Source organism: Arctopsyche grandis, chromosome 4, assembly GCF_051622035.1.
Source record: "Arctopsyche grandis isolate Sample6627 chromosome 4, ASM5162203v2, whole genome shotgun sequence".
Taxonomy (NCBI): domain Eukaryota; kingdom Metazoa; phylum Arthropoda; class Insecta; order Trichoptera; family Hydropsychidae; genus Arctopsyche; species Arctopsyche grandis.
In genome coordinates this window covers 19,049,879-19,065,045 of record NC_135358.1, presented here as the reverse complement: position 1 = coordinate 19,065,045, position 15,167 = coordinate 19,049,879, and the positions used below count along the sequence as shown (strand labels likewise).

General features: G+C 35.5%; 1 protein-coding gene across 1 annotated transcript in view; it reads right to left on the bottom strand.

The window, feature by feature from the left end:
* Window positions 1-14,658, bottom strand: part of baz (par-3 family cell polarity regulator) — a 43,384-nt gene extending 28,726 nt beyond the window's left edge. Inside the window, exon 1 of the mRNA XM_077429267.1 lies at window positions 14,324-14,658. Within this exon, the coding sequence (XP_077285393.1) occupies window positions 14,324-14,443 (120 nt within the window). The 5' untranslated portion in view covers window positions 14,444-14,658. The remainder of the gene's footprint in view (window positions 1-14,323) is intronic.
* Between the last annotated feature and the right edge of the window lie 509 nt (window positions 14,659-15,167).

Sequence of the window (15,167 nt, the reverse complement as noted above, 5' to 3'; positions counted from 1 at the left end):
ACATATGTAGCTTCGCTTTCGATTCTTACACCGGGTTGACACGATACGAATGCACTCACTCGGACGTTACTCGGATGTCACTCTACTCGGACATTGCCACATTACGAGTAACGTCCGATTGACCATATTAGCGAACTCGGTCTTAGTGCACTTGTATCGTGTCAGCTAGGGATCCCAAATATTCCAATATATTCGAATAGTAGCTTTAAATTATTTATTTGTAGTTTTAAGAAGTTCAAGATAACTAAATGTGCTGTAGATTGAAAATAAAAAAAATAAGTTCGTATAAAAAGTAATCGAATATTCAGAATTGGAATCCCTAGTGTCAACCCGGTATAAGAATCGAAAGCGAAAAATGAACAATTAAAAATTTAGTACAATATACGTTGGAAGAGGCTTCAAACAAATATGTGATGACAGCGTGTTTTTTTTTAATAATCGGTACAGTAAAACACGTTTTCCTAGAGTTTCATACACATGCGAAATAATTTTCTATATATTGAAAATGAGTGGTTTTTGGACAGTTAATAATACAATCGTGTTCGTGTAAATATTTCTATTATATTGCGATAAAAGAATTTCCGAACTAATAAAAAATTACGAATTGCAAACATAAATGTTGACAATTGTTTCCCCCAACATGAGAGCATTGTACATACATATGCAAACACAGAAGTAATATACTGCGTACTTATGTACGTATTAATATCGCAGTTTTTAAAATCGGAACCATAACCACAGTCTATGATAAAAGGTCGGGCAACAAGCCTGTCATCCACGTGCGCTAGAAATAACAAACAAACAATAACAAAAGCGAAGATATGTATGTACATATAATACATCAGCTCATCTTCGTTTGAGCCTCCACATAGTGGCACTTGAATGGGGCAAAGTAAAGTAAATACGTGTGCGTGTGTAATCATTTCCAAGAATAAGAGCAAGGTGTGCGAATTAAGTCCCTAACCGGAAACTACCTGTGACTAACAACGTGTATGATAATGTATAAATTATAATATGTACGATGTTCCTTATATTCTGTGTGTTTGCTCGGAGTATAATCTTATTAAATTTCAATCTCAACATATGCAATATGTTACAGTGAAATTATTATTTCAATAATAGAAGTATAATTTCGCCAACCCAGTCGGTGAAAACATGATATCGATTTGGATGCTAGATCATAACAGCACCAATTGTAAGAAAGGACTGAGGACTATCAAATTTCTGAAAAATTCCATTAAGGAATCAAACGATCCTCATATGAAGCTGTATTTGGACAAACTGCAAGTCGGTCTAACATCATCGAATTTGCCTTCTGATGTAATTAAACATTTATACACTGCACATATAGAAAAACTTTTGTTGGGGGGGGGTTTTAAGTACGGCGAAAAACCTTGCGGGAAAAAATCGCTTGGACGAAACCGCGCAGCGACAAAATCGTACTTAAATACCAAAATAATCAAAAAGTACACTTTCAAAATAAATAAACAATTATTATTTTATCACTGTTGTGTTCTACCGGATTTTTCTAATACTTGTTTTCAATTACTTGTTTTTGTATTTATTTATAAGCCCCTTCTATATTTATTATTTTGTAGACGCGGTATTTTGGTCTGCGCGCTTTTGTCGCTGCACAGTTTCGTTCAAGCGATTTTGTCCCGTGCGGTTTTGTCGGGACACCTATAACTACATAATGTCGATGAATTCGCCATATACGAGTACATGGCATGATACAAAAAAAACCTTTAAAATATGTACGTATATTCAGGAACATTTTGATATAAATCAAATTAGTGCAGTATATACGATAGATATTAGTGACAATAGTATAAATAGTAACAATATTTTAAAGTTAGTATCAGTTATTGCTTTGAATATTTTATTTTGGCTATTTATCATTATCCTATACATTAATTTATTTAAATCAAATTATGCAGGTACATAAGTAGAGGATAAATCAAACTTTTAATGAAAAGCTTTGTACTGTAAAACTTAAATATTCATACAATAAATATTCGTCGGCTGTTCACATACAATGTCCGTGTCCAAAATAACTAAAAGTTTTTAAATAATGAAAAAAATAATGTTGTACAAATTCATAAATTTAAATGCAGTCTTTTTATTCAACAAATGTAAACGTGAAAATTCAATCAAAATTATTGAATGCAACATTTACTATGTCGTGCGTGCGTATGGTTATTTGTATGCGGAAAACAATGTGGACCGGTTTGTAAATATTTAAAATAAAATGAAATGCGCTTTTAAAAATAAAGCACACTTATTAAAATGCGTACGTATGTATACCCGTTTACAACACGAAACACGAACCACCAATAAACATACTGCACGTACAGAACAGAAATCTCAAACGCTTTTCGAAAACATCATCAGTATACATACACGTATGTATATATGTATGTATAGGCAGAGTATTTATGTATACCTATAATACTACCGCTTCAATAGAGTCCTCGCGTCTTTTTAAAAGCCTCAAAAGACTTGTGATGAGAAGACTTTTTTCCACCACATCATTTCATTCAACGTGGATTCGAATAAAAAAAAAACCAGGGCTGTGGAGTCGCGACTACATATAAACATATTAAAAATTCGAGCGACTCCGACTCCGACTCCGACATGTATTTATTTATTTAATAATGTATATGAATATCGTACTGTACGCAGATCTGAGAGGCGGTGTTTCTATCTTTTTCTCATGTTTAGGTGAAATTGAGGACAGGCCTGATATTTGACAAATTCGTTACTGCGAAATATCTGTTCATACTGGCACAGCATAGACCGGCAGCTGCACGTAAACGGCAGTACGAAGAGTATATGTACGTGGCGTAGACGTAGCAGCAGTAGCCGACACAATCTCTTCATATTATACAGCAGTACACGTCACTGGAAATATTCACGCACGACGGGACAGTAGCAAGTGCAAGCGTACTGATGAAAATGTGCATGCGTATATTAATATTTTCGGAAACGTCATATTGTGACAAAATTTAACTTTGTGAATTGTCAAATATCGTCAAGTCGGAACATGCGCTGCTGTATAGTATGAATAGAAGCAATCTTTTCCGTGCACTGCTGTGCAGGGTTGTTGTCTTGCAGTGCTGGATAGTCTAAATGATTACATTTTATTAGTTTCATGAATGTTCATAAATAATAAGAGGTATGTAATAAATAAATAAAACTTTAAAAGAAAAAAGTTTATATTAAAAGATTATCAAATCATCTCACGTATATACTCGGCACTCTGTATTAGTACTCAAGAGATATTTCAAACTTAGTACATACAATGAGAAACAACTCAATTTTCAATGACTCCACAGCCTTGAAAAATACACATGGAAATTCTCCAGAAACAGAACTTCGAAGTAAGAGCACGGGGAATTAAATTGATTAGTATAAGTATATATAGACAGGCATATAGTACGACCTCAACCTCGGACCCTGTACAGGTAGCCTCGTTAATTATAATAGCTTTATCAGTGTCGAGCATACGTCTAAATTGGATTTAAGCGATCAGCTAGCTAGCTCTACATACATACTTACATCCTAGGAATGCGGTACTGGGTTAGGTCATAGATAGGTCACAACATTGTATTAGTTGATGGATTTTAAATGGATTTGAATACTGTTTATTATAATGGAGTAAATGGACAAAGATGGACAACAGTTGGATTACTGACATCTCCGATGATACTCTTTGACCTTTCAACGTGGGACGAATAAGAACGAAGCAATGATTTTATTGCTAGACTGTTAGAAATAAATTGTGTCAACCCTCCAAGTTCAACAAAAAGACATATGTGTCAAAAGATACATACATATGCAGGAGGACGTTAATTTTGAATCATGTTTTTCACAACTACATACATATGTTTCATTTACCTTCTTATATCTGTTTTAGCATGTTATGGAAGAGTTGACAGTACACGAATAAACAACCAAGATCATAAATTTAACATCATATTCAATGCCTCTGTATTTTGTATATTGGTTAAATTTTAAAATGAGTAGTCCCCCACAAGTTGAATCAACCGCAGGCTTAACAACACAGTTTGAAAACAAGAGGTTTAGTTCAGAATGAAGATTACGATAGTCGGGCAACTTCAAACTATATAATTCCCCCGAGTGATGATACTTTTTGGTTATTTTACATTCCGACGAAATTTTTTGTCCGGCCGAGATGCTCTGGGGCAGAGGTACGTGCGGCTCGAGAGGGTCTATCTACAATAGTCAAAAATTCCGTGACGTGGAAGAGGAGAAAAAAATTAAAGGAGTACTTTCTCGTCACGTACACCCAGGATAGATCAGAAAGGACGAGGGAAACTCGATGCTATGCATCATACATGTACCTGTGGAACCCGTTTCGTCTACAAAGAGGTCCTTTCCGATCTATCCTAGATGAGGACCAAAGGAATTCGGGCGCAGTAATGAGAGGACCGCAATGTAACCACACAGGTAGTATAATAGCATGTACTCTGGCATACAAACACGCAACATTCCGAACGATGACGTCACGATATGAAATTTTAATGGGGAAGGGCAAGAGGGCAGGTGGGGGAGAACACACCTGTGCAACACACCTACGCAAGAGCCGTTGAAAACCGTCGGTCGACCGTGAGGGGTTAAACCGAAAGTAAATATCAACGTATGTACATACGTTGCAGGATCAAAGTAAATGGTTGACTTTATCAAAGGCGAAATTGATAAGGTTGTTAGTGGAAATTGAATATAAAATAGACTTTGAGAAATTTGCTGAAGAGATAAATATGTACATATGTAGCTTAACTTCAAAGAAGCACACTTCGGTTTGAGGAAACTTTTCGGTTGAAGGTTGGGGAATTCGTAAGTAACATTTTCACTTTGAACGTACACACCCATATTCTTCGATTTGTGTGTGGTCAAACTGTAGCTTCGGTTATTGAGGTTATTTCTGCATATGTAACATCAAATGTGGCTCACCGAATACAAAACGAAGACAAGCTTAGAAGAGGTTTGTAAAAAAAGAAACAACAAAAGCCACCGCATGGTGCACTGTAGAGCAATTGCACACCAATAGAGAGGTTCTAGATTCAAGTCCCGGCCAAATACCCTTTTGGCAAGATCTTGTAGTAGTGACGGATCCGATAAATTTGTTGAATCTTATAAAAATATGCCATCTAGATAATTTATTTGGTTAGCTGTCATCGCCTGCAAAATTGTTGGTTTTTTAAACGTGTTTATTACAATTATATTTCACCATCGAACTAGCGGAAGCAATTTAAATCTATATTGTCGGCCAAACCTCGCAAAATGGCAAAGTTTTGATTGATTAAGTAAACTTAAAATAAACTTTGTAAAAATGAACGTATGTACATATATACGTATTTCAATATTGACATACTACTTGAATATTGACATATTCAAGTAGTATGTCAATATTCAGTACTTGTCATTTATAATTGGCTTATGTCATTTATAATTAACTAAATGCTCAAGCAATTGTGATTGTAGTTAGTGCACTTCTCAATAGTGTTACAGGCGAAAATTTTCTCAAATAAAGTTATAATGAATGAGGATTTAACTTGAGCATCATCATTATGGCTTATAAAGGTCATGTAGGCAACTCCAAATATAAACCCTTTGAACCCCCTAAAAAACGATATGAGCTTCAGATACTAAGTACATAATCCGCTATGAAGTTTTTAAAGCCTTCAAACATAATAAAATACTTTGATTAAAATATAAGACCCTAAGAAATATAATAACAAACAAATCATTTCAAGCATATTAATTTTTCGTTTGATCCAAAATATGTATTCGAAATAATACGAATCAGACCAAGATTTTAATTAGATTAAATACTTTTGATAGTTTATTAACTATTGCGACATTTTGTTTTATGTTTACGAGTTTCAAAAGAACCTTTGATATACATATAAACGACATTCGACAACTTAATTTTAAATTCCTGCACGAAAACTATTATAACTCAAAAGTAATTCTACTGATTTCAAATCAACGCATTCAAGTTAGCTGTACTAATTAACGGTCAAAGCACACTTTAACGAATCAGCGAACACACATATGACATGAATTTCGAGTGAAAATGGATGAAAAACATTATGCGGCATGAAAAACAATTGCGCCGTAATTTCGGGTGTAATTAACAGAGCAATCAATAATTCGAGCGTTTACGTTTAAATATGGCAATTTTCTTGGAAAACTGAAACGGAGAAAAATAATCGCGTGCATTTTGAATGTGGTGGAACGAGAGGGTTATAAAATCGGCGACATTTCAATTGTGACAAATTATAAGAACATATTTATTATACATGTATGCATTCACGAGGACAATAGCCGGAATTCGACTCACGTTCGATATGACATGCAAGTCGATACAATGTGCATCATGCACTGACAAAGATCAAAACGAACAGGATAAATTCGTATGAATATTTAAGTACGCCTATTTCAGGTCATATAAAAATGCATTTTATCAGAATTTCGTCTATCAAAAGTCTTGACGAAAAACAAATCGTTGCATCATCGCGTAATTATTACGCGCGGTGATAAGACGAAATCAACGGTTATGCGAATCAATTGACGCATATTCATCAAAGCATCGCAACTTTTATTATGGCGGAGAAAAATCACAAACGTTTCATTGTTCTTTTTTTATATTATACGTACATAGGAAACGATTATTATTACATATTTTTCGTCTATTGTGTTCGCCGAAATGTGTGCGGAAACGAATTTGTAATGGTAAGACTGAAGTATCGATTTGTATCGACAAGTAAACCTCACTATAACGTAATTGTTCAACTTGGTAATTTTGAGAGTGGCATATAAATCGACGAGGTATCCAGCTCTCAATAAGTTAGCCACACGTTGGTAACTCATTATTAATGGATGTATTTAAAAGAGACGTAGTTTTATTTGTGAACCATTTAGAATATAAATTACAATAAGTGGAATATTAATCGACGTTCGAAAATCAAATAAATTATCAGTATCTTGGAATTGGTAAAGGATAGTCATAAATAGAGGTAGGATAGTCACAGTGCTATCCATTGTTCCATTGTTGTAAATCCTTTGTAAAAAAAGGTTCGGCAAACCTTTAACAATGCATTTACAACCTTTGAACAATACACGGCACCTTCTGGGTCCGGTGACATAAATGCTGTTGCTGCCATAAAATAACAATAGACCTCTCCATTGTCCGAGAAAGCAGGATATAAAAAAGACCGTTGACAATAGTGAACCATTTTTTTTAGACTTCAATTATCTTGTCCGCCGGTCCTTAGTGATGAGTAGAGATAGGCGCGGGACCGCGCTTTTTGAACAAAAAATTGGAGTTTTGGGGCTATTTTCCAGGAAAGAGGGCAAACTACAAAGCTAGAGAGCAAAAAAAAAGGTTCACCATAAAAATGAACAATGGTGCGCAGGGTCGCGCCGAAGCTTAGTGATGAGCAGAGATCGGCATTGGGACGATGCTTTTGGCACAAAAAATGGTTTACTATTGTCAACCATGCTCTCTTGCATTGTATATATGTGCATTGCTCACTGTATATGGAGTATTATATTTTTATTTGTATTTATTATTTTTTTGTCTCATTATTCTGCTTTCTTGTTTATATATTATACTGTATGTGTGCCAATTTAAATAAATATAAATTGAGCAGGCTATTGTTATTTGACGAGCACCTAGTCAACGCCGAAGACTAGTGAAGACTTGTAATATCAATTAAAATACCTCGCATGCTGAACCTACATACATACATATTTGACAGTTTGACACTTCTCAACAGTTAAGTTGCATTAGACTATTGTGATAATAAAGGTATTCTATTACTAAGACAATAGAAGAATTTTAACAAACTCTGAAAAACCAATGTACATATGCATTGAAAAAAGCTTGCACGTATTTTTGTCAGTAAGGCCAAAATGGCTTAATCACTTGTTTTACATATGTACAAGTTAACAAATAATGAACAAATTCACATGTTTGGAGATTTGAAAACCGTAAATGGTAGCCGTTAGCTTATGTGCAAAAAAAAATTAACACAAACGTCTTCACGGAATGCAGTTTTCATTAATTAGATTTCAAACGTCAACCATTGTTAAGTATGAAAGAACGAGCATAATCGTATATAGCAGTCGATGTGTAGCTACATATACACATATTAACTAAATAAATACGGGTCGAGTTATAAAATTTTAAGCAACAGGACAAAAATCTGGCTCCGGTCTAAATAAGGGAGTCTTCAATCTTCCCAAAACAATTAAAATCATTTCTGAAAATCATCACCGGAAATGCGAAAGATCATCATTCAGTATGCGAGACGCAAATAGATCTTCTATCTCCTAGGCATTCATATAAAGCATTTCTCAAAGATATTAAAGTAAGCTGAAAAGGAATTGGCTACCGATTTACACACCATTGAAACAAGTAAATTATTTACCATACCGAGATAATACACAGCATACCTGTCGTCTCCAATAGCCACAGGTATACATCGGGTAAAGCTTCAACCACTCAACAGGTAAGCATCAAAACCAAGACAGACCTAAAACAACCATGCAAAAGACACGAATGTAAACGTTGTGATCGTGAGCACGCATTATGCACGCGTTTGGCATAATGAAAACAAAGCATGGGTGTGGGCAACGCCATGTACACGTGATGCTAATTTTAAATTTTCACTACCTGCACACTTGACAGCAGCCTTGTCTCCTAACAGAACAAGAAAAAGCTCTAAAAAAAAATAATCAGTCAATCTGCTAAATACTACGTATGCATATTTGAGCGTGTTCAATTGTTAGCACACAGTTCGTGATTGATGCGCTCTACACACGTATTTGTGAGACCAGGACTTGTAAGGTTTCCACAAATCAATATTGCAAGCAGTTGGAATGAGTGCCAACCCACGTGCGGGCCTCTCATTTCCAACTGACGTGTATACAGGTAGTATATACTACGTGATTCAGAAGTCTAAAATGCACACAACTATAGCAAAATGTAGATGTATACATGTAATGTGGAGAGAAGTGCCATTTTGGAGCAGAGTAGCCTTCGATCCGATTTTCGAATAGAGCAAATACCTACCAACAAAAAAAAAGCAGACAGCAATAAAAATACACGAGGTGTGATCAAAAAATACGGTGAATGTTTCGGTATGGTGCAAAGAAAGAATGGTTGAATTCACAAACCGAAGTGGTTTCATCTTTGATATTTTTTCTGATTTACAAATGCTTCAAAGAAGAGTCGTTAAGGTTTCCTAGCAGATTGCAGGGTACTCAGATGATTTGAAGACGTCAATAGAGTGCGGTCTCACGTACTGGATCTCAAGACCTTTTTCCGAAAGTGCGCCGCGGGTCAAATGCCGGTTATATCTCGATCGAATCTGCCGAGTTTTGAGAATGTGGAATCCGCGGTTGCGTAATTTGTTAGCCAATGTTTGGCGAATGCCGATACCTGAACCTGCTCGGTGGGCAACACCTTCGCGAACAATGCAATCGATAAGGAGAGTCGCGTTGACTCACGCTACTACTACTTCCGAGACTGATACGGGTTGTGCCCTCCGATTAGATTAGAACTCCTTCTCCTAAAAATAAGTTTGCGTTTACCGCAGTCCTAATGCGTTTGTGACTTTTCGAGACGGTAAGTCACGTTGATGAAGGAAAAACCTCTGAAAAATTCATTGGAAATTCCTATTTGCGTGTTTGCTTTTCCATCCTTCTGGGATGATCAACTCAATTTCTCAAATGCTTTAACTGAGAAATTTATAAAATGGTTGAAAATTGGATCTTCTAATTATAAGAAACTAGTTGTTTTACCCGGCTTCGCTCGGTATTTGTAATATAAACCGCTTAAACATAGCTAATCTAATAGTAGACATTTATTAAATTTATTTGATAGTTTTATTTTATTTAAATTTATTTGATTTTTGTTAAACTTTACGTCACGGATTCTACGAACCAACGATAGTTACATACATATAGCCAGCAGTATGGCTTATGTTTAGCACCAAGTGATCAGTGGGTTCGATCCACCATACTGCTGGTTAGATTTGGGGGTATTTGTGACTCCAAATCGATCGTTTCTTATCAGAGTTTGCCAATTTTATCTGATCATTGTTGAAACGATTCCTCAAACAAATCTTCTGTATTTATTGTGTGTATAATTTGTAAAATTATGTACAAAATCTAAATCCATAGATGTCTCGATGGATTAATTCTATAATTAATTGTTATTTCGTGTTCTTCAGCTTCTGAAAATACAGTGATTTATGTAATAATAAAATGCTGCATTGTTTGTAATTGATTATCCAGGAAGGCGCATTGGGGTCTCCCTATCAAGGCTTCCTGGTATATATCTATGTAAAATAAATACAGTCTTTTTCGAAATTATATATTAAAGATAAAAATAAACTTTTGAACTTTTTAAAACTTAAAAAAAATATATATTTTTAAAAGTATTTATTGTACTGATGTATTAATATGTACACACAGGGCTGGCTCTAGGGGACAGTACACAAGGCCTAGGCCTACGGGCGCTATGGCCAAGGGGCGTCGTGAGACGCCCTTATTTGTTTTTAACTATAATATTGAAAAAAATCGAAAGCGAAGAGGCTAGTAAAAAAAAACTTTTACAATTTATAAACCATTTTGCATTCACTCTATTTGTCTACTTGATATAACAATACTAACTATAAAATATTGTGAATTACAAGGAATGCAGGAAGTTGACTATCAAATATGAAATACTCGCAAATAAAACAAGTCGAACGATCAACTGTCGTCGGTGTAAATCGTTGCTTGGAATTTTATTTTAATAAAATATTGTTGAAACGTGACTCAAAACTAAATATTTAAGAGGGCTGTACACCCGAAACCTTAATTTTGTTACCGTTCCTTTCTTCGATATATATATTGAGTGAATGCGACAATATATATCAATATATATATTGAGTGAATGCGACAGTTGCGCTTCGACCAGATAAAACGTATTTTAAATTGACAAAATCGAGGTTTCGTATTCTCCTATTTTCTTCTCCAAAACTGGACCAATTTTTAAAAAAATTTCATCATCGGTATGAGAAAGATACTTTCTGTGCATCTATCGGCGTATTTTTTTTTAAATCGACCGTTAAATAAGCACGCTAGACTCGTTTCGTTGGTGTAAAAAAGAGGCGATTTTATAGATGTTTGGCGGCTCCTAGCTCCTATAAAAAATAATTAACCAAAAAAATAAAACGATAGATGCACCCCAATGGTGGATATTCATAGCATATTAAAAAATAATTTCTCTAGTGCCATAATTGAGGAAGGGAGAAGTATAGTACGTTTGTATGGACAAGGTGCTGCTGTCCAGCCCTCTTAATATGAATGAAAATTCTTCTTTAACGTTCAATGAAACTTATTTTCAATACATGTTAAAGAATAACTTTTCATTGTTGAAAGAAAATGAGAACGCTGAAAACCAAACTGGCCTGGGGGACGCCACATTTGGCTTGTTTTCGCTGAATCCAAATTTTCTAATATGGACATTATAAAATCAGATACACGATATTCTTTGGGTGATGAACATATTGATCATCGTTAACGATTATCTCTTTCATTGTATAATACCGACTTTAAAAATATTGCGAAATCTGGGCAGTGTCAACGATCTCATCAAAAATAATTTATCTAATGTAGTAAAAGATTACGGTCCTATATTTTTATATGATTATTTTTTTTTTCTACTGAATTTTTAATAAATGCTCTATATTTTTAAACTTCATATAAAAGATTATTAATTCCTCCCTGCATATTCGTAGATCGTGATATTTTTATAGAAATCAGTAGATAGCAACTAAAAAAGGGTTAGGTTATCCATGATAATTACGATGTTTCTCGAAAAGTCAACTACATACATACACACATACATATATAAGAGCCGTTATAATTGAAAGTGGCATAAGTCGACTTTTCCTATATTTCGAGATATAATATCTCGCAAAACATTAAATATAATGCCGTGTTTAAAAATATAAAAAAAAAAACTGGTGGCCTCTAATACATTTATTTTGCTTTTCAAAGATTCTGGACATACGGAATTAAAAAAAGTGATAACAATTTGTGAATTATGTATTTACAAAAACAGTGTTTTTGGAACTGAAAATTGGACTTCAAATATAACGGCTCATATGTATGGAGTTGTAAAGTAGTATGTTTAAAGTTGAAATAGTAAATATTTCTTCACATAAATTTTGGAAAGTATTAAGATACATTACGCTAATACATCTTGATGAACATCGTATTTGGTACAAATGGTTTAATTTTATGAAATGTTTTAATAATAGCAAAATTATATATTCAATGCAAAAGTGAAAATGTATGATCTCTTTCCAGTAAAACATTTACGACACAGAATTTGAAGTATATCTACTATATATTTTAATTTGAAATGAGTCAAGAACCATTTTCACTTTATACGATAATCGTTAAAGAGTAGGTGCACTAAAAGGAAACGACTAAACATTTTTGAGATAAGACAGAAAACGTTCACCAATTAGTCATTGATGTGATTCAAAATTGTCAACTTAGGTAGATGATACAAAAATTGATCAAATCAAATGGATGACGCAGTCAGTTTAGACATTAACTATCATCAAAATATACACATCAGCTTTAAGAGACTTTGGGTGTCAACGACATGGTATTAGAGACATAAATAAAGCCCGGACCCTGAGGGGGCTGTATATTGTTCAAATATTGTAAATGCATTGTTAAAGGTTTGCCGAACCTTTTTTACAAAGGATTTACAACAATTGAACAATAAACGGCACGCTTCCGGTCCTACCTCTACTTATAGTGATAAAGGTGCTTAGTGAAATATCCACATAGGTATATACATACATACAGGTGAAAATGTTTTTAACTTACATAATTTTATCACATGTAAAAAAATAAATTACATTATTCCTTTATTTATTCCCCATTACATTACATTATTCCTTTATTTATTTCTTTTTTTTTTACATTATTCCTTCATTTATTCCCCATTCTTTGAATGCACAATGGAATTGTCTTGAAAAGAATTCAGTTTTTTTTTGAGAATGTTATACAGGTTTTTCATTCCAAATTGATCCTTTTTCAATTCAAATTGACACTTTTTCATTTCAAATTAAATAATTTTCATTTCAAATTGACCCCGTTTCAATGTCATTTGAAATGAAAAACCTATATTTTAAAACATAGTTTACTTAATTTTTATGTCGTATAATATTTCGCAAAATCATCATGTACATACGTGTGAAAAAAGGCAAATGTATATACATTCTTATGTATAGTATATATAGTATAAATTTATAAATAGTATAAATTAACATTTCAAGTTTTTCACGTCTTTTCAACGTCTTTGACCTTTCTTCCTTTCGTACAGTGTGCGTTGCATTTAACGGCTCGCAATTGAAAACACCTGCTTTCGCGCAAAAATGTCAACTTCTTCGACATCCTTCGAAAGGCGAAAGGGGCCAGCATTGAACCGACCAACAAACGAAAACAATTAATCAGTCGTCGATGCGGTAAGTTCGCACATAACGATGCAAATGAAGTCGTCAAGGTTTCCAGTGCGAGGAACTTCCTACATCCAAATCGTAAATAGAGACAACTCGAGGAGTCTCTCTCGGTTCGGTATCGAATTTAAAGAGGTCCACGAGGATTTGGCGCGAAGGTTATTGACTCGCAAGTTATGTCAACGATCAAACGTGCGCATACATTATACATATATATACATATTATACATATTGCGAGCGAGTGAGTGAGAGGTTAAGTCTTGCAAACAATTTGGACAATTTGGCGAAACTTTTTCACGTGCAATATATATGCACTATGGTACGTGCAAAAAATCGTACAGAGTGGACGGACGGCCATACGGCGTGCACATTTGTATTGTAGAGATTTGCGGTCGAGATGAATAATACGATTCAACAACGGTCACGTATGTTATGTACGTACATGATAATTAGGGGGAGGGAATGCATATTTTGTATAGTAGAATGTGGAAAAATAAAATGGCGGAATTGAATTCGAATTAAAAATTGAAATAAAAAAAAAAAAACAAATGAACTTTGACGTCGGTTTGTTTACAGGGCTTTGTAGAGGGGGATGGCACACCTGTCATTCGCTTTGTTGCGAGGGGAGGGGAGGGCGCTGGCAGATTTTCGACGATGAGGAATGCAGGTGAGTCGCGGAGTGAGGAGTTTCTGGAGTGTGTGGGGTGAGGGGTGAGGGGTGTGGGGTGTGGGGTGTGGGTTGTGTGGGGTGTGTGGGGTCTGACCTTGCCGGTGGCGTTGCGGTATCGCCTGGTGGCCTCGGCGACCAGCTCTCGCACCAGAAGTTGTCCGCCGCCGCACGGCACCAACACGCGCACTGACCCGAAGCACACAGTCACCTTCATATTCCACCACCAGCACCAGCACCAGCTCTGACTCCGATCCAAACTATCTAAAGTCACTGATCACTGGTCACTTTCGTCACAGGCATGAGGAATACGCACTCGCGAGTGGCGACGATCGCAAACGAATCGGAAACAGAGGCCGGCGAAAGAGAGCCGCGAATGCGAATGCGAATGCGGGAGACGCGTTCGGCGCCGCCGACGCAACTTTCAAACTCAACTCGCCTCCCCCCCTCTTGCCCATTCCCCGCGCGTTTCCCCCCCCTTCGCCTCGCAACCGGTTTCCACCGCCAATCAACGCGCACCAAAGCCACACTCAACACACCTTGCACCTGCGTTCATTTTTGCGTCGTGCTTTTTCATCCACGAACACATGTACACGACGAACGTTTCGAACGTTTCGCTATATGTGCGTCCGTCCGAAATTATTCCTTTAAATAATATTCCATTAGTCACAGACATTACTAACAAACTAACCAGTAGATTCTATGACAGCATCACTAATAACCATACTAACACACACTCGTGAAGAGTTTCGGTAATCACCGTGATGTGAAATACAAGGTGATGCTGGGTTTATCCTCAATATACCCAATATTTAATCGCCATAGTTCTTTATCAACTCAAAATAAAATAAAATTATATCGCGTGCTCATATTACCATTATTAACCACCTATACTTCGCCTGTATGGAATAACACCTCAAATACTTACCTTTCCAAACTCC